At 42.5% G+C, this 20,846-nt stretch overlaps 1 protein-coding gene across 2 annotated transcripts in view; it reads right to left on the bottom strand.

Annotated features, from left to right (window-relative positions):
- Window positions 1–20,432, bottom strand: part of DPYSL5 (dihydropyrimidinase like 5) — a 70,104-nt gene extending 49,672 nt beyond the window's left edge. For both annotated transcript variants that reach the window (XM_063300044.1, XM_063300038.1), the window contains exons 1-2: window positions 20,330–20,432; window positions 1,738–2,002 (exon numbers count right to left, since the gene is read on the bottom strand). In XM_063300044.1, coding sequence (XP_063156114.1) covers window positions 1,738–1,998 — 261 coding nt within the window. In that variant the 5' untranslated portion in view covers window positions 1,999–2,002; window positions 20,330–20,432. The remainder of the gene's footprint in view (window positions 1–1,737; window positions 2,003–20,329) is intronic.
- Window positions 20,433–20,846: the final 414 nt, after the last annotated feature.

Below are 20,846 nucleotides of genomic sequence, written 5' to 3' on the forward strand. Positions count from 1 at the left end.
CTGTGGGTACTGAGTCACTCCCATTCTATTCTGCAGGGGGGGGGGGTTATTATTATTTTTTAATCATCTTGAGAGTATCATCCATTATCGTACTGAAATTACCTCTCTGTTAAAGAAAAGGTATTCTATGTGATAATAAGCCTCCTGCAAAAGACCTGCCCAGCACGACCTTTTTTAAAAAAAAATTCTTCAATTGCCAACCGACTTTGGGCAGCTTATTGCCTATTGGTGATAATGAGCCATGAGGTTAGAGTTGTAACAAGCTAACCCTTAGAAGCATTAATTTGTTACTGAACAAGGTTTTGAAAGGAAGACATTATTTTCAGTTTACTCTGGAGGAGATGGATACATTAAAATTCAGCTTTGTTGTCCCAAAAGAAGTTCCGATATCACATCGTCTATATCGTTCTTTAAAGATTTGTAATGTTCTTAAAGAAGACAGCTGCAGTGGAATAATTCTTGCATTCCATGGGATCTAATTTATTACTCTCTCTGGCAACAGATGTAATATGAGATTGAGAGTGTGGAGATAAATGAAAATGGTATACGTATTGCCTCTATGACAATAAAGTTCAGTAGCAGATGCTGAAAAAAGAAATAGCAATCATATTCCTGAACTCCAGCTACTTTTCCAAACTTCCGGTCATTGGAGGCATTGATGAAGATGTTCAGCAGGCATTATTTGCTACATTCCGAAGTGTTTGTAGAATTGGGATAATCACAGGTGTACAGATTTCCAAATGTACCAGATGAAAAATTGTATCAATCAAAGAGGAGACATTGGTGAACCTTCAGTTCAAGGGGTGTTCTCCCCACCAGAACTTTGGAACATAGTGGTCCCTGGAGATGAGAATGTTCACATCCTTCTAATGTTCCAATAAAATCATAATCTACATCCAGCCATACTTGCCATAATATTTAAACATTGCCTTGTCCTACTTCTTCAAGAGCAACTCAGTTATTCACCTATCTCCAAAGGACTGAGATAGGTGAATAACTGAGTTGCTCTTGAATAAGTAGGACAAGGCAATGTTTTAATATTATGGCAAATATGGCTGCATGTAGATTATGATTTTATTGCCATGCCATTGAAGGTTTAATATAACTTTTGATTTAATTATATTTTAATTCTATTAGTATAATGAGGAGCATAAGTAGCTCAGAGTATTTTTTTTCTTTGAGTGTTATATAAGTGTGTTTGTGTGTGTATACATATACATATACACATACACATACACATACACATACACATACACACACATATGCACCCACAGGTTTCAATATTACCAGGCTTACCTTTGTTTCTTGGAGCATATTTCCAAAAAAAAGTGCTGGGCTGCAACCAATTCATCATTTTTGTTTTCTAAAAACACCTATAGGACCTATGTAAGGCCCAGAGGCATGCTTATACACAAATATGCGGGCTTCCCTTTTTTTAAAATTGAAATAATCAGAGAGAAAGAGACAATGTTAAGTGGATCGGGAGGGAGAAGTCAGCCAAAGTCAGTGAAGTTCTGCGGGATTCATTAGTGCTCAAGAATTATGTCTACTCAAGAATACATCTTTCTCCTCAGAAACTATCTATGTTAGGGTACTCAAGTCTTCCCACCATCATTTTTCTCACACACTACAACTTTAACTACTCAATACCTCATCATGGCCCTATATGAGGCAAACCTTCAAGGCCCTGCTTCCCCACCTGCCCACTGCAGCAGCATGCACAAAAGAGAAAGGTACCTTTGTGCCATGGTAATAATCATCCACACAGGTTGCATTCATGAAGGTCTGGTGGAAGTGGGTACTGGTATCAATACCACCAGGGATCACCAGCTTGCCAGTGGCATCTATGACTTTGGCCCCGCCAGGGATCATGAGTTCACGGCCCACCTGCTGTATGATGCCATTCTCAATATAAACATCAGCTTCAAGGGTGCAGTCATCATTCACCACTTTCCCCCCTTTGATGAGGATCCTCATTATGGCAGCGTTGGCAAGCATGGTTCTGAAAAAATTAAGGCAGCAGACAGGTTAGAGGAAATTTGAATTGGCAAAATACAGCTTCAGGCCTGCTAAACAGCTCTATGAGCTTAACAGAACAACTACATGGTTGGTCACACAGTCAACCAGATGTTTAGACTGGATCTGGCATTTTTGTCTACCTATTGAGTCCTTGACAAGGACTTGGGATAGACAGATGTTATTTAATAGTAAAGGGATGATGATGATGATGATGATGATGATGATGATGATGATGATGGGTGGTTGCATAGTCAGCCAGATGTTTAGACCAGATTTGGCATTGTTGTCCACCTATCGAGTCCTTCCCAAGGACCTGGGATAGGCAAATGTTGTGTAATAATATTAAAAGTATCACCACAGGATGTAAGCTGTTCCAAGTAAAGCTGCCTTTTGCAATTGACCGATGATTTTGTCAGTGCTGATGGTGATCAAGTGGGGCTCCAGATGTTTTGAAATTGCACCCATATTATTATTATTATTCTATGGGTAATCTACAATTAGATTTACAAAGACTGGTGAAAACTTAATAATTCAAGTCTTAACCAAGGACCTAAGAATTATTAAGGTAGTGTCTGAGGATATAAGCAGTTCCATGTAGGGTATTTTTGTTTGTAAAATTAGGGTGTTCAGGCCTGATAAATTCATCATTATTATTATATTTATTTATTATAGCTGCCCACTATAGAAGACTCTCAGGTGGCTTACAATATCCAACAAATAATTAAAAGACAAGTAAAAACAAATAAAACAAGACAAGGCAGCCCGGACAAAAACAACCATACCAATAAAAACAATAAAGACCCGATAAAAATACAATCAGGGTTCCTCAGGCACACTACCCCCAAGGCTGGGAACAGAGCCAGGTTTTAAGGCCTTCCAGAACTCCAGGAAATGGGGGCCATACATATTTCAGGGGGATGTTCCAGAGGGCAGAGGCAGAGAAGACAATATTTAATTGAAGGAACTGGAGTGCACCCACTGTGCCCGAATGATGGACCAGGTGGGAAGAAATAACTGGAGATAGGTGGTCTGTCAGATAGCCAGGCCCTGAAGGGCTTTAAAGGTAACAACCAGCACCCAGAAGCCTGCTGGCAGCCAATCCAGCTCACAAAGCAGCAATGGCAAACGGGCATAACAAGAAGTGCCAGTTACTGCTTGCACTGCCACATTCTGAACCAGCTGTCGCTTCCAGATGATTTTCAAGGGCAACCCCATGTGCAGTGCAGTGCAACAGTCCAGTCCAGTTGTGAGGTGATCAGGGCATGAGTGACTGTCTGAAGGGCCGCCTGGTCAAAGAAAGGGTGCAACTGGTGCAGAAGAGGAACCTGCACAAAGGCCCTCCTTCCCAAAAAAGGGAAGGTTGGTGATGGGACAAAAATTGTCCAGGATGGTTGGGTCCAGCAATGGCCTCTTGAGGAGAAGGCACACTACTGCCTATTACAAGGCCAACAGAACTATCCTCTCTCTCAGAGGCCAACACCACTACATGGACTCCTGTATTGTATGTCACTTCTTAAGCAGCCTTTACAAGCCAGAAGGGACAAAGATCTAACAAAGAGGTGGCCAGGTTAAAAGTCCTGAGGAGGTTGTCCCTCAGGAGTTACAGACCAAACTCCTCCCAGGTAATAAAGCATGACTCTATCTCCATCACTTTGACTAGACTAGCCCAGACATTTCTAGGATGATCATAAATTTTCGTTCTTCAGAGCTGTTCTGATTCAGAAAATGAGACATCCAAAAGGCTACTGCATACTGAGGTTCCAGACTCAGACAACAGGAGCTGTGAAGACATACAGACACACAGCATTGCGTAAGGTTGTGTTCAGTGAACAGACACGATGGACACACCATCTGATCCCTGTTTCTGGGCCCAAGAGCAAATAGTTGTGGGCTTTTTTGTCCAAACTGACAGAGGCAGATAGGGACTGGATAGTCTCACAGCTGAAATATTATGCATGATTCTAGTTATAGTGCCTTAAAAAGAAGAGCTGAAAAATTTACAAGAAAGGGCAACCAAAATTACCAAAGGGTTAGATAATTTATTTTAAGTAAAATTACAACACTTGGGGCTTCTTTGTCCTTTTTTTCTAAGCTAAGAAAAAAAGGGGTTTTTTTGCTTAACATGACAAATGCATAAAATTAAGCAGAAAAATGGATAATAGTAAAAGTCAGCACCATTCAGTCGAGACAAATGGGAAGCTATGTTAGGACAGACAATATGCTTCTCAAATTGCACAGTTAAATTGGGAAATTCACTACCACAAGGTTTAGTGACAACCCCAACTTGGGCAACTTTAAAAGGAGGCAATTCATGGATAACAAGGTTTCCAATAACTACTACTTATTTTGGCATATATCTCTGGAATCGAAGGCAGCAGATTTCATGGTATCAATTCGTCACAGTATTTCTCCTTGGGAGGAAGGACCAGGAAGAAGCTATTGCCATCTACCAGGGGCCCCTGGATGGCTATAGTGGAGACAGAATGCTGAAGACCTTCAGTCTGATCCAGGATGATTCTTTTTAACATTCTTGTATCACATTTCTTTAAAATGTTGTAAATAAAGAAATCACTATCAAACCCAATTCATCACTTTTAAAGACAGAATGCTGAACTAAGAAGACCTTCAGTCTGATCCAGGATGATTCTTCTTAACTTTCTTGTATCATATTTCTTTAGTCACGAAGAGTCGGAAGCGACTAAACGAATAAACAACAACAAAATAAAGAAATCACTATCAAACCCAATTCATCACTTTTAAAGCACAAAGCAGCTCCTATAAGATCTTAGGAAGCAGTCTTCCAGTGGGAGAAATATATTACTGACTTTGAAAAAAGGGCTTTTTTTTGGGGGGGGGGGCTGCATCTAGAGTTTGAAACTGCCTCCCGCTGTCCCAGAGATACAACTGGCATCCATATCACATTCTTTTCAGGACTGAATGAAGATAGCATCTTTTGCCCAAGCACTCTATTTTTTAAAAACATTTGTTTGCTGATCATTCAAATAGTTTTTTATGTCACTTATTTTGCAGTGTTATTATTTCATGTATGCAGCTCAGAGATCACTTATGGATATGAACAGAAAGGTTTCACTTCATCAGCAATTTTTTTTTTCCTTTCTGGGGCAACCACAGAATCTGCTTGCTTAAAATGGCCCCAAATGGTGCCTCCCGTGGATGCAAAAAGAACTGAATTCCTCATTCGGCACCAGAAGCTCCCCTTTGCCATGAAATCTACACTGTCTATGGCAGAACTGACAGCTGCACACCTGGAGGGCCCCAGAGAACTCACAGCCATCAGCTCTACTATGAAAAAAAAAAAGGCCAGGATTCAAGGAACTCACTGAAGTGGGGACTAGGAAGCAAAGCAATCTTGCCTTCCCACAACCAGAACTAAGATCTAGAGCAGGGTTTTTCAACCAGGGTTTTGTTGCATCCTAAGGTTCCGCAAGAGGTCACTAGGGGTTCCCTGGGAGATCATGATTTATTTAAAAAATTACTTCAAATTTGGGCAACTTCACATTAAAGAGGTAAGTCTCATTCTTTATTTTTAGTTTAGGAACAGTGTTAATGCATATATTTTATTTATTTATCAAATTTGTCACCGCCCATCTCCTCCGACTGGGATATACAGGCCTACACATGAAACCAATATATTAATTTTGTAACTTCTGGCCTATATATGAGCTTGAATGAGCAGGGGTTCCCTGGGGCCTGAAAAATATTTCAAGGGTTCCTCCAGGGTCAAAAAGTTGAGAAAGGCTGATCTAGAGAGAGGAGAGAGACCAGTCTTATTCTAAAAACAAGCTAACATTTTCTTTGTGTGTGCAAGTATATTCATGATAGGCACAAATAGGTAGCAAATAGGGGAGAGATAGCAGAGTCCAGTGGCTTCACATGCAATTTCATTTTAAGAACCATTTCCAAAAATCAGACTCCGAGCAGGAGCATAAGCCTCATCTCCAGGTGAGAAAATGTAGCAGCAAGTCTTTCACAATACTTACCTAGCAAAACCTTCATAACTTGACAACCAAATGTTTGCAACTGAAAAAGCCAGATCAGACACCCCTGGGCCAGTTCAACACATTCTGGATTTGCAGATTATGCATCCCCTTCTTTGATTCATTGAGCCATAACCCATTTGTACACACTTCAGGCCTGCAAATATCACCAGTCACACTTATTTGCATAATTTAATGAGCCAGGCAGCTACACTATATTTATTAATTGTTTTATAATTTTGATACCATTCACATGTATTTGTATTTTACATTATAAAGTATAAACATTAAAAACCACATAGCAGCATAAAAGCCCTTTTCTGAATCCAAAAAGGAAGAAAAAGTTTCAATTGCAAAAACAGTTGGTTCTACAATTTAGGTACCACCATGGAAAATGCAGGATTGATTGTCAATGCCCAAGGTATCCATGACAGGACCTGCAATAAGCAGCCCTACCAGGTGTGGCCATTCTAAATGGGAGCTACTGTACCAAGAAAACTTGGAGCAAAATCTCAAGAAGAGGGAAAAGCTTCATCCATGTACACAAGCTAGGGTAAGACTGTAATTTCCTCATGGTGGGAACTTCCCTTTCCTTTAAGGAATGGCATCTCTCAACTGACAATAAAGATGGCAAAGTCCAAGAAGGCTGGATTAGATTATCTTTGGACAGGGAACCAGATCCATGCCCAAACCAGATTTGGGGATGCCAATCAGGCAATCACAGGAGATTTCAGGGATACTACAGATAGTGAAGGAAGATGCAGAGAGACCAGAAATGATGTGAGGAAGGCAGATAATTAAAGAAAGCTTACCCACCACCATTACTTTTTTGCTTGTGCCATCTTGTACAGTACAGCCATGTGTATATATGCATGTAAAAGAACCAGAAAACAGGGGGCCAACATTTTCACAAGTCCATCTACTGTACCAGGAAGAGAGAGCACCTTCTCTTTTATATTCACCCAGTACAGAGAGTGGGGAGGTTAGCTTAATTCAAAATAATCCCAGGGCTCCTTTTGGTTAAAACTAACTCTAATGCTCTCCCCACAAGCCAATTCACCATATTAATTCAGACACAGCCAATGTGTATTAGAGAGTTGGGTAAGCATGATTTTAACATTTATTGTTATTGTATTAATTTTATTGTAAACCGCCCAGAGTCCCTCTTTTGGGGGAGATGGGCGGTAACAAAATTTTAATAATAATAATAATCCTAAACCAGAAACAAATCAGATGGAAGCTTGTGAAGTATTTAAAAGTCAAAACATTCTGCTGCCATAGCATTTTGCACACTCACAATGGGGTGAGTTGTTCTTTGGTGTTAGGAGTTTGGGATGAGTATATCTTGTATGCTGGAAATGTGGATGAGGGGGATAATCCTGAAAGAACAAAAGAGTTAACGGAATAGATTTATTTTGGGGGACTTTGTCTCTACAACCATCATATACAGCCTCTTAAGCAAATGAGCTGTCTTTTAACTGTTACCAATTTGCCCTTCTGTTTGAAGGGGCTTTGCTGTTGGCCATCTCCATCCTAAAAGCTATTTAGTGAATATTTCTAAAATGTCCAGCTGCGTCAACAAATCAAGCAGTTTGGTGACTCCTGTGATAATTCTACAGCAACATAGATTAATCTTAAAGTGGGGAACAAGAAAAAAGCACACGGCTTTCATCAGATGAAAAACAGCACCAGAATACTCAAGGAGGGCTCCTGGACACAAAGCAAATCCACACAATGAGATCGAAACCACACAAGGAAAGCAGTCCTGCTTGTCAGTCAGTTTCAGGACCTGCCTACAGAGCTGCAGCAAGACACGATGGGACCAATCAGCCACTCAACAACCAAACTCAAGGCTTCAGAAGTACTTCAGCTCATTGATACTAACAGATTCATGTGCTTGGAAAAGTACAGCTTGAGCTGACTGAAAAAAACAGCATGGCCAAGCTTCTAGCCAGAAGGTCTGTTTATTCACCCTTCAGCACCTTCAGTCACACACAATATAGACCAGTGTCATCTATAAACACCTAGAATACTGCAGGAAGGCTATCTAATGTTAAAATAGGGCAAAAAAGGCAGAGCAAGCAGACCAAGTGACACTCTGTAGAGGAGACCATTTATTTGATAGGCTAATGACAAAGAATACTGTTTTGAGATTTGCAATTATGGACAGATGTATACAAATACATGAAGTTTAGTGCTGAATTATACAAATACATGAAGTTTAGTGCTGTATTTTACCTATCAGCTCTTCCCACCCCATTCAAATGGTTAAACCCTGCATTCCATAGAACAGGCATTCCATAGAACAGGCCAACAAATCTTATCCCACCTCCATAACCCATTCCATCCATAAAATCACTGAATCGGGGTGAATTTTGTATTGTCATCGGGAAAAATGGTGTGAACAGGCTGCAGAACAACTGCAGCCAACAGCTGTGAGCTTGAGGACTAAGTTACAAAAACAGTGGCTATAACTTTGTCTCTTCCCATAGCAGCTGAACATATCAAAGCAACAACTGAGGGAGAAAGAAAACTCAGATCTTGCACAGTGGCTATCTTGGGGGACTGATAAGCACAGCACAAAGCTGTGCACAATGTAGCTATCCAACAGCAACCTTAAAAAGGGATTATCCCCTCTAGAATAGGAAACTGGCTTAAGAGGCTTCGGATCAAGTCCTTAGAGGAACAGCAGGAAGTCCTTCAGCTTCCAGGCAAGAGAATCCAACTCTATCTGGTCATTCAGATTTGTACTCTTGAGGAATTCTTAGATTCACTGCTAAGTCTAGATACTGGAGAGCTGCTGGAAAAGCTGCAGTCTTTTTTAAGTTTACTTTCAGACAGGAACTCTAAAATTACCTCAAAGCTAAAGGACTGTAAAGACCTTGCCAGGGGGATGTATTTGATACCATTTCATGAAAAGGAAGAAAATGGGCTGCCTTTCTTCAGGAAGAAAATGGGCTGCCTTGGCATTTGCATTAGTCTCCAGTCAGAAAGGCTGGAGATACATGGCTGCACTCAAAATGTATTCAAAGCCTGTGCCTGAGAAATTCAGAAATGGTTTGCTTTGCTTTTGCTTGAAATGAAGAGATGGAAGAGTTATGCAAAATAAAAAACATCCCTTACTTGGTCACCTTACCCAGCTCTTCTTCCCCTGCAATGCCACCAAGCATTTCCTACACTCACCATCACAAAAGCTAAGAGAAACTTCTCCAGTAAAAGAACCAGAACACAGATTACGAGAAGGTCCTCACTGTACTCTTCTTGAGACTCTAGAGAGCCATCAGTTGAATAGACATTTATTTATTTATTTTTATCCCACCTTTATTATTTTTATAAATAACCCAAGGTGGCGAACATACCTAATACTCTTTTTCCCCACAACCACCCTGTGAGGTGAGTTGGGCTGAGAGAGAGTGACTGGCCCAAGGTCACCCAACTAGGACTAGAACTAGAACTAGAACTCACAGTCTCCTGGTTTCTAGCCCAGCACCTTAACCACTAGACCAAACTGGCTCTAATCCTGGGTTCCTTAGACAAAGAATTTGACTTGGAGTAAAGCAGATACCTGTTTTTAAAAAAGGAAAAGAAAGTCCATAGAGGCAATATCATGACAGGATTTGACCAACTGAAGTTGTACAAAATTGCTGCAAACATTCAGGTTCCAAAAACTCTTCATCAGATAAAATTGAACTGCACAATTTGTTTCTCTTGGAGAGAAAAAAATCCAAAAACTGAATTACTTCCAGTAACTATGCAAGATTACTGAACTGAATTTTAGTACTGGGTACAGGATCTGCCTATTCTACTTTATATTAAAATGTTCACATATCCCAAGCTCCAAGGAAGGGGCATTTGCCTTCCCTCTTTCAAGACTCACTCCTTATTTAAATGTCTCCATCCCTTACTTCCATCATTGCCTGCTCCTTCCCGCCACTTGCTGTTAGATTCCCCTCCCACTCTCAGCTTGTTAAAACACAAGCCCACTGCCCAAGGATTATTTAGTACACAGGTGGCACTGAATGTTTCCCAGTAGCAGCTTGGGAATAATAAATGCCAGCTTTTGTTCTCCCCAGGGAGAGAAGCAGCAATGAGATAATGACAACCCCCACAACACAGAGAAGTGTTTGTGTCCCAGAGTGAAAAAAACAGCCACCATCCCCTTTGTCCCATCTCTATTGTTCACATTCCCTTCCACAGCCCACTATATTTACTTCCCGCTATCAAAACCCAGAGTTTTTTCTCTTCTAACCCCACTTTAGTATCTAATATCTTTAGGGGTAGCATTAAGACAGTAAGAAACATGAAAATAATTCTCCAAGATTACTTGCAAAGCTGCTGGACCTGTTGTGTGCACCCTAGATGCACTTTTTATACCAGTGTTTCTCAACCTTGGCAACTTTAAGATGTGTGGACTTCAACTCCCAGACTTCCCCAGCCAGACTAGATTCAGCTGGGGACAAGCTGCACAATATCTGAATGGGACCTCTTCCTTCTTGGGCCTGAGCACTAGGCCCACTGAAATGAAGCTAGACATTTTTCCTAGTTTACTTACATTTAATTTCTCCCTCTATAGTCCTGGCTTGCAGAGTAGCCTAACTCCAACTTCTCCTTCAGGCACTCTGCACTTTTATACATTTGCAACTGCAATCTTCCAAACCAGCTTGGTACCCAAGATCATATAACAATTACATGGGGCAAGCCATTATCTTTACCCCTGAATGCAACTAGCTCATCTAGATGTGGTTTTCCTTCATTCCAAATATTAACCTTTGAAAAACATTTCCACAGAATGAGTTCCATTTCAGTGGGACAAAGCTAGAATTGTATACATGCCTCAGGGCCAGAGAGATTGGATTGATACTGTACTTAGGTAAAGGTAAAGGTTTCCCTTGACGTAAAGTCCAGTCGAATCCGACTCTAGGGGGCGGTGCTCATCTCCGTTTCTAAGCCTTGGAGCCGGCGTTGTCATAGACACTTCCGGGTCATGTGGCCAGCATGACGACTCGGAACGCCGTTACCTTCCCGCCGAAGCGGTACCTATTGATCTACTCACATTTGCATGTTTTCGAACTGCTAGGGTGGCAGGAGCTGGGACTAGCAACGGGAGCTCACCCCGCCGCGCGGTTTCGAACCGCCGACCTTCCGATCGACAGCTCAGTGGTTTAACCCACAGCGCCACCGCGTCCCTACGATACTGTACTTACACTAAGCCAAAACAAAGGAATCACATTATATCTTATGGTGATAAGTGAACACAGCCAGCTTTACAAGAGTTTCTTCCTAACATTCAAGCTTTGCATGAGCAAAGCAATTAAGAACCATTTCTGGGATGGCACAAGTCCACAAGGATTTGATTGTGTGACTTTCTAAATACTTGAATCAGAACAGAATACAGCAGACCGTGTTGCCCGAATGAACTGGAGGCAGTAAAAGATGAGACTTTTTATCCTCAATGGACCACAGAACAGACATAAACATTTAACAGTTAAAGTAAAGCACAGATGCTTGATCAGCTCGGCCATGGATTTTAGAGGCAGAAGGAGGGCACCCTATAGATTTTTACTAACAGCACATACAAAACCCAGAGACAATCTATTTATTAAGACATGGAGAATCAGGGACCAGATATTTTTCTTTAACAAAGTGCCAGCGATTTTCAATAATGACTGGTGCATTGCAGCATGGAGATGAAAGCAGGTTTTGTTTTGGTATGTGTTTTTTTTTTTTTGACAGAAGCTGTTAGTGAAAGCTTAATGAGCAAAGGGGTTTGAAAAGATTCCAAGCAATGACAGCAGTTGATTTTTATACAGCTCTTTGTTTTGAAGTTCATGTAGTGAATGCTGACAGTCTGTTGAAGACAAGAATCATTACAGAGATTCAAAGGTAGGCAAAGGAGCTGTACAGCCTCTTTTAGAGACTCCTGCATTTCTAGGGTGAATTATCAATTCATTTTTCCAAAGCTGCCAAGGAAGTCACATTTGGCATATGGCACAAGACAAGAGTGTATGGTCTCCAATCACCATCTTCCAGAACCTTCCATGTAGGTTTGCTATCACTCAAATGGAATGCACAAAACCATGAAACTGATAAAGCAGCAAGAGGCATAGCTGCTAATTTATATCCTTCCTCATTTGTAAAAATCTAAATAAAACAGGGAAACTCAATTTCAAGAGCTAGGAAACATGCAGGATAGTTTGGCTGCCCAAATACTCTCTTTTTCCCTGAAAAGTTAAGTACATTCAGAAAAAGGGGCTAACGGAGCTGTTCAGAGAGACAAATCAAGACACTGAGAAAGTGATAGAGAAGCAGCGCCATAATGTATCTGAAGTGTTTCAGAAGGTAACACAGGCAGTGTCAGATCACAACCTGCAGCTCACAGCACTGTAATACAACACAATGATCGACACATCACTCCATCTTTAGAAATCACTTCAATAAATAAATGATAGATGGCCAATTGCTGATCTCTGTCAATATCCAAATATCACACTAGGTCTGGCATCATCAATGTCGTGTCTATGGACACTCAAGCACCTACAGACTTTTCCTTTGGTGACTTCTAGTCTCTGTTCAACCTGGCAGTTTTGTGACTGGGCATGCCACATGGCAGCCATTCTATGAATGGGCAAATTCTCTCCACCACAGCAGCCATAATGCCCTCAATATATCATCAAAATCCCAAATGTGACAACTTATCAAAAAGACTGAAGGGTCCTGTGCTAAGTTTTGATTTAATGAACAAAACAGAATGGCTTCATTCATATGAAGCCATTCACAATAGATGGGTTTATTCATTATACTAAGCTAAAACCAAATAAATCACACTATAATTTAGCAAGACAACTGAATTTAGCATCTGTCTGATTGTGTGAAAACCAAAACAGTCTTGCTCTGAAAACAGAAGACTCAGCATTATCACTCCTGGCTCCAAAAGTGAGGCAAGGCAATTCCAATAATTTGCATAAAATTCCTAAAAGTGGGAAATATAAATGTAAGGAAACAAACAATCAATCAAACAAACAAAGCAGACTAACCCATTTAACAAAACCAGGAGAATCCATTTCTGAAGGCTCAGTGAAACGTACGGAAAACAAAGCATATGACAAATTCAATTTCAATACCTCCTAAATTTCTGTGATTCATCAAAAATATCAGCCACTACATTGCTGCCATCTTACTCAGCAGAGAATGTTCCTAGACCAAGGATCAGCCATGGACAGTCCCAAATTCCAGAGCTCTTGTCATCCCCTCCCATGACAGCAACTCACAAAGAAAAGGAGGGAAATTAAATCCAAGTTTCATCAGATGCCCTACATTAAATTGGGCTGCTTGTTCTTCTAGTCCAGAGTGGTCTCCCTGGGTGGCTGCAGCTCTCTCAAGCAGTATTTTCCATTACCAGTTACACATTTGGGGCCTGAACCCAGAGACAGAGCATTGAGCTCTGGGGTTCCTCCATATTCAAAAGCCAGAACCAAAATTCTTAACCATCTTAAGATGGAAACAAACCCCAAAACACAAAATTTGGTACAAAGGTTCTTAAATAGGTAACATTTGTTTCCCAGTACAGTATTGGAGATGGGAAGACAGAATAGAAGCTTTGCAAACTGTCATTACAAGAAACCTATCTCAAAAGACTCCACAAGAAAATGCCAAACTAAAAAATGAGTAAGTGTATTAGTTTTATGATTTGCACATGTATGATCTTACTGCTTAATAAGCAAATATTTGAATATTGCATGAGATCTCCAGTCAAAAAGGGCCACAGGTACACTGTTCCCTCTGGTACTAGTTGTTTTAAGCAACAACATTTTCTTTAATAAAAATGAAAGGCAACCTTAAGAAAGAAGAGAACCAGAGATTGTCAGGTTCTTTGTTTTCATCAACAGTCAATCAAATGCCTCTGGAACTCACTAGCATGGTAGAACAGAGTAGGAAAGAGCAGGATAACAACTTCTCCCCTTGTTAATCTCTATCAACTTATATTTAAAACAAACTGAGCAAAAAGTATTCCGGGGGGTGGGATATGAGGCCTACCAGAACCACTTTTATGGCCCCCAGAGATTCCCTGGAATGGCTGTTTGGCTGTTGTTTTCAGGCATTGGGGAGGTTTCTAAGGAGCAATAAGGTACCCTAAGCCTAACAAAGCATTAACAACCCCACTGCACCATTCCACACCTCACATGGATTGATGGAAATTGTACAGCCCTTAACCGATCATACGAAGCTTAATGTAGCCCTTAAGTCATCAGAACATGTACTTTGCTCACTTAATGGAATTGTTTCCAATGTGCCTGTTTCGCACATTTATACATTGGCATCTGTATCTGTAGCTCTTGATTCCCTGACAAATACATGAAACAATTCATTCTCTCTAGTCACTTTATGACGATTAGATGCCTTTAGGAAGCTCTGGATTAGCTCAAGCAAGCTGCATGCTTCAGAATAAACTTCTCCTATATATCACATCCCATATTCAATTCCTCAGAGCTAAACATTATTTAAAAAGTGACACAAATCTTTCCGTAGCAAATGGGTCTGAACCAGTTATTAAACTATTTCTATGTTAGGATATGAACTGGAATGAAGTTGAAAAAAGAATTCCTTATCACGTCAATGCCCTCATTCTTTTTCCAACACAAGAAGCTATGAGCAAGATGTTATACAGAGCATACAGCCATAGCAAAGGAATCATCTAGATCACCACCTGATCTCTGTGTCTGTATTCAGTGATATCTGCCATCTAGCTGGCTACAGCCGTGCTAGGGAAGGAGCCACATAATCTGCTAGGACTCTGTTTCCCGCGGCAGTCATAAACTATCAAAAGATCTTAACCAAGAATCACAGAACTTAAAAGTGCTCCCACTCTTGTCAGAAGGCAACATCTTCCACATGCTAAATTACAACTGGACATCCAGGAGAAGAGAATGTCACCTCCTTCACCACCCAATTCAGCCTGATGGGACTTTTCTGTAACCTGAAATTCAGCCATACAAATTCAAATACTAATGGCAGCAGACAGCTCCAAGACTCCAGAAAACTGAAGAAACCGTACCTTTAAAAACAAAAGTAAAGTGTCCTTCAGGTCCAGCTTGATTCTGTGGACACATTCATATATTGTGTTAAGTGTCTTCTTTAAATTTTTGTATGAATGTGAACCACCACGAGTCATATGGTTTTGGTATATAAGAATGAAATAAATAAAGCAATTAAAATATTCTTGGCAATAATATTGAAAGTCATTGTCATCTTTTATTTATTTTTATTTATTTATTTATTTATCAAATTTGATCATGCCCATCTCCCTCCCAAGGAGGGACTCTTCTTCTTCTTCTGGGATGGTTTTCAATTTTCAGTCTACCCTTCAGTCTTCCCATCTAATACTAACCAAGCCCAAACTGGCTTTCTTCCAAGCTGAGAAAATTTGGGGCAATGCCAGGAATCTTAAGTGAGCTGAGCAGCACAAAAATAAATAAATGTCAATAAATAAACATTCCCAGGTGACACCTCCTGCTGAGATTTCATGCAACATACCGAACCACAGACTAGATAGTCACATTTTAGCCTAATGAGTTGTATGAACCTAGTCAATCTGGTCAGTATAGGGTTCAATTTATTGTGTGAATCCAGAATATAAATTTATATTAATCCACACATACATTAGTGCCTTTTTTCCACCTGCCCTCTCTTCTTCCTACTCTTTGCCTTTGGCGAGGGTGAGTCAAACCCCCTTTGGATTGTGTAGGTTCATTTCTTTTTCATTCCTGTCCAGTTTTTTGTCATTCTTGCCATCTTCTATTATTCATTTTTGTCTATTTTCATATTTTTTTCTTGTTATTAATGTTTTTACCTGGGAATCACCAAGTGTCATTGGGCGACACACAGTATATGTTTAATAAATAATAGCAATTATTCTACCTTGGCGTCCCTTCCTTCTCCCAACACCATCCTCTGCATAGCATAATGTATGGATGAATGTTCTTATCTAAATCAAAGTGTCACACAGTGGAAATCTGGGCATGGTTGCAATACCCAGGGAGGATTAACCCTTCCCTTGCCATCTTCAGCCTCTCTCTCCTGAGTCTCATTGCAGGAGGCACCGACCAGGCCCTTAAGTTCTCCAATGAATCCTGGAACCACCTCTGAACTGGTTGGCAGGAAAGGCAAACCCACCATAACATGGAGGCACACTTAGCAAAAAAAAGTGAAACTAATGCCCAAAGCAAGGAATGGGCCAAACACAGGGAGTCTTATGCAGAGGCAGACAGAAAGATTGACTGCTATACAGGTAGTCCTCAACTTATGACCATTTGTTTAGTGACTGAAGTTACAACAATGCTGAAAAAAGTTACTTATGACTGGTCCTCGCACTTACAACCGTTGCAGCATTCTGGGGTCACATGATCCCTATTTACAACCTTCCCAGCCTGCTTCCGACAAGCAAAGCCAATGGAGAAAGCTGGGTTTGCTTAACGACCATGGTGATTTGCTTAACAACTCTGGCAAAAAAGGTTATAAAATTTGGCATGACTCACTTAACAACCACTTTGCTTAGCAATGAAGTTCCAGTCCCAATTGTGGTCGTAACTTGAGGACTACCTGTACAGTTAAATGGAACCAAACAACACAGAACTACCAGCTACCATCTGAAGAAAGTGATGGCCACCCTTCCAAGAATAGTGGGAGGACATATTTTCCCATAAGAAAGAGAAATACATATCATTATATCTAACATGATCAGCAAGCAGGAACTTTGGTTCTCCTCCTGTAGAGAAATAGCCTGACATATTTCAAGCATGTTTGATTGAGGCTTCATAAAGACTCAACTTGTGCTTACTGTCATGTTCACATTATTTCTGTTAGCTGTTTGTAAAATTGGGCTTGTGATTTAAAAAAACCTTAATTTTTCTCCTACTTCTCCAAAGGACAGAGCTCTTATATAGGTTGCTCTGAGTTTACTAGTCCCTGAGGAAGGAAAACAATACTAATGCCATACAAGGCTACCATATAGAGTTTACCATATAGCAGAACACTCCTCTTACAACAATGCAGGGACCCCTCATCCATGCACTGAAGAAATCCCTTCGGAACTCTGGATATCAGGCCAGCTCAAGACATTTGGTTGCCCTGAACAGCTGCAGCATGTAATTAGAGGTTCCGTTCACAACTTGGGGCTCTGTTACAACTCTAAATGTGCATAACAGAACAACTGAGCCAGGCGGCTCCAGGTTCAAGCCCCACTCAGTCCCAAGTTCTCTAGAGAATCACAGGCAAGTCATTTCTTTTTTAGCCCCATTTGATATATGAAGATCTTAATACGTGTCTAACTTCCAGACCTGCTACAAGAGTTAAAAGGATATCACACGTGAACATGCAGATGCCAAGTCTACTTATTAAAAATGTAATGAGTTAAATTAGCAGTGCTGTTAAATCAGCCCAGGAACATCAGGCCCAGCCTCCATCACTCCACTTCGAAGTGGACAGAGGGGGGTGAGTTTATTTGCAGGGGGGCTTCTGCACACAGAAGCATTGTGTTTTAATTAGACTATAGAAGCAGTAATTAAACAACTATTGTTTGTGTCACAGCAACCTGACTAAAAAGCAGCTGCTGCCCTGCCCCGTCAACAGACCCATCCTTCCTAGGCCAGTTCCAACTCTGGTGCATACTTTTTCCCATCCATAGCTATTGTCCAGACTTAGTGAAGATGATGGAGGTTGTAGTTTCAAAAATCTAGAGGACAACAGGTTAGGATTGGCAGTTCTGGAGGGTCTCAGTCTTCTGTAGGCAAAATAACTGAACAGCCCAAAAGGAGAAAGCAGGATATATCTATGTGTGCATGTGTGTGAGTGTGTGTGTGTGTGTGTGTGTGTGTGTGTAGAAACAATCCCTGAGCATCAATCTCAGGTTCCTATGGGAAAATGGGTAGCAAAAACTTTGTGTGCCAGTTTTTGTTCAATGGAACAGAGCTTAAGACAAGCACTTACACGAACCTGCTTGCTCCCAATGTATTCATTCTCAGAAAAAAAAACATTTTTCCACATCCGGCTGAGTACAGCCCCAGTCTGTAAGACTGAAATCCTAGGTATATTGCTAGGAAATTAAATTCCACTGACTATAGTAAGCTTTACTTCTGAGTAAACATGCAGTGCTAAGACTCTCTCTCTAAAGCAGGAGGAAACAACCTCCAAGGCTATTTGCATCCAGAAAATCGTCTATTAATCAAGAATCAAAGCTCACTTTAATGCAAAGATGTAGATGGGATTTCCTTCTCCAAAGAGTTCAGGCTGGACATCAGGGAGAACGCAATGTGACAGAGAAAAGGCTATACCAATTGTATCTTCTAGACTAATTGCAAGGATGTCCCACTTGGCTTTAATTGTACCAGACATAAAGAAAAATGAGGCAAAGAGAAAGCTGCAAGAAGGAACGAGATGCAGAATACATGTCCTTGTTAGGTACCCAAGCCTTCCCCCCAAAGTACTGCATACAGATTAATTCAATGTAGGAATCTGATTCTTTATGATTTTTAAAAGACAGAGGATACAAAAAAGACAGCTGCTGTACCTACTAATTAAATTTCTTCCCTTTCCCTAGGGGTTCTGCTGGTTAGATTTAGTGTCTGAATGGGTACAAGACTCAGGGAGTGAACTGGAGTGACCTTTCCATCAGGTCAAGCATTCGTTTTCCAGGAAGACTACTTTTAACTATTGCATGCTTTATAATGGGCTACTAGATCAATAAGGGGCCTCCCAGAACAGGTTTTTGCTAAGCAGGACAAGAGCACTTCAGGTGTTCTAGAGCAAAATGGCTCATATGCAGTGGATAAGAGTTCTGTTACTCAAAGCAGAATAGAACACACAAGGCAAGCTGAGCGAAATCTTAGCTATTAGAAAGAAGCCTGTTCTTCCATCAGTGGAGATCCTCAGCTGCTATTTCAATATGTGTTTGTGGCACAGAAGCAGATACTACAACCTCCGTTTTTTTGACACTGCTCGGAGGCACCTCTTCTAGAAGAGCAGGCTGTATACCATCTCTCCCAAACCTTTTAGGTTACCTAGGTTAGCACTATATATTAAACTTTGGAGCTGGATACTTGCTGTGTTCTCAGAAGATATTATGCCCAAACAAACAAACCATATAATGACGTGACAACCTAGTTCACTCAACAGGGTAAGGCTATGATTGAATGCTGACAATGCTGAACCACAAATGACCCAACCTCCTTTACTCTAGCCTGAACGGTTATACACTCAGCCACTGGGCAAAGACTCACTAAAGCAACTTTTCAGTGGGACTGCCCCCATACCCTTTTCTCTGTACAGAAAAGCTGCCCAAAACTCCCTCTCTCGCTGCTAAATCAACAGCCCTTCTCCACAATGGGGGCTGGGAAAGGACCCTTCCACCCGCTGCCTCAGTTTCCCAGCTGGAAAACAGGAGGGTCACCAAGTCATCTGTCTAGAGAGGCGCTCGAGGACCAACTCTGCCAAGAGGGGGCGCCTTTTCCAGGCCAGCTGGAGCTGTACTGGAAAGGGGAGGTCGGCGAAGCCCGACAAAGCCCAGCCCTGCGCCAATTCCCAGCGAGGAAGCCATTGTCAGCAGGCAGGCCCCCCTCCCCACACCGAAAGAGCCGGAGCCACTGCCCCGCCCTTCTTCTTGCGCGTCCCCCGAGAAAGGGCAGCGACCAGCACGGCGCGCGCAGACAAAGGCCCCATCGTCGCCCCCCACTCCTCGCCGCAGGCGCACAAAGAGCGGCGCCTCCAGGAGCATCCCAGAGGGAGAGGGAGGCGGCCGAGCGGGGCGAAGAGGGCTATCGGCCGACGGGCATCCGAATAGGCTCAAGTCCCAAGGCCGGGCGCGGACCAAGGCGACACCCTCCCCGCCAGCCGCCAACGGCCTCAGCCAGCCAACTCGCCCTCCGGTAAACTAAGGACCCGCGGGAGGGGGCGCATACAGGTGGAAAGCACCTCTCGCGTCCCCGCGCGCAGCCACCTGCCCTTGTCCCGCAGGCAGTGCTGCTCCTCGGGCTGCGGCGGGCAGCGGCTTCTGCTCCCCAACCCCGAGACAAAGGGGGAAGACACGCCCCGGCTCACCACCCCATCGCCCGCCCCGGAGAGAACGCAGCCCCCGAGGCAGCTCCCGTAAGGCGTCGAGGGGGCCGCGCGGCTCCCTCCGCGTCTCCGCTATCTTCAAGTAAGCCCCCAGATGCTTTACCCAGGTAGACTCTTCATCGGTCGGTCCGCCCGCCCGCCCAACTTCTCGCTTCTGCGGAGAAGGGTGGAATCCGACGGCCTCCCCTCGGCACGTCTCTACTCACCCCGCGATGGTTGTTCCCAGTGCCCTCTGGCTAGCTAGTCCGCCGCCGATCGTCCTCGCCCTACTGCTGCCCGCGTTCACCTGCTTCCCTCCGAGCGAGGCTGAGGGAGGGATCCTGCCCGCCCTCTACCTCTTGAACCAATGAGAGCTCTTCCCTTGCCTCTGAAGGGCGGGGCCCTGAGGATCGGAGAACTACGGTTCCCGACAGGCGCAGCGCCAACAAGAGGCACAGGCCTTGAAGGGTAGGGTGCGGCCGCCTCCATCCTCTGAACTGGTGCCCCGGTTACCATGGTGACTGTGGAGCGGGCACTGGGGCCTCTTCGAGGACCAAAAACGGCCCTCCTTAGCGTGGGGCGTCCTGGGAGGGGAGTCCCGCCCTGGTGTTGAGGGAGAAGCCCGGACTGCAAGCTCAAGTTAGAATCAAAAGGGAGCAGGGAAGACAATAATGGGATTATTAGCCGCACGAATGTTAACCGGTGGGAGCTCCATTCTTCATGTTGAGCAGGGGTTGGATCAAA

This window comes from Candoia aspera, chromosome 1, assembly GCF_035149785.1.
Source record: "Candoia aspera isolate rCanAsp1 chromosome 1, rCanAsp1.hap2, whole genome shotgun sequence".
Classification (NCBI taxonomy): Eukaryota; Metazoa; Chordata; class Lepidosauria; order Squamata; family Boidae; genus Candoia; species Candoia aspera.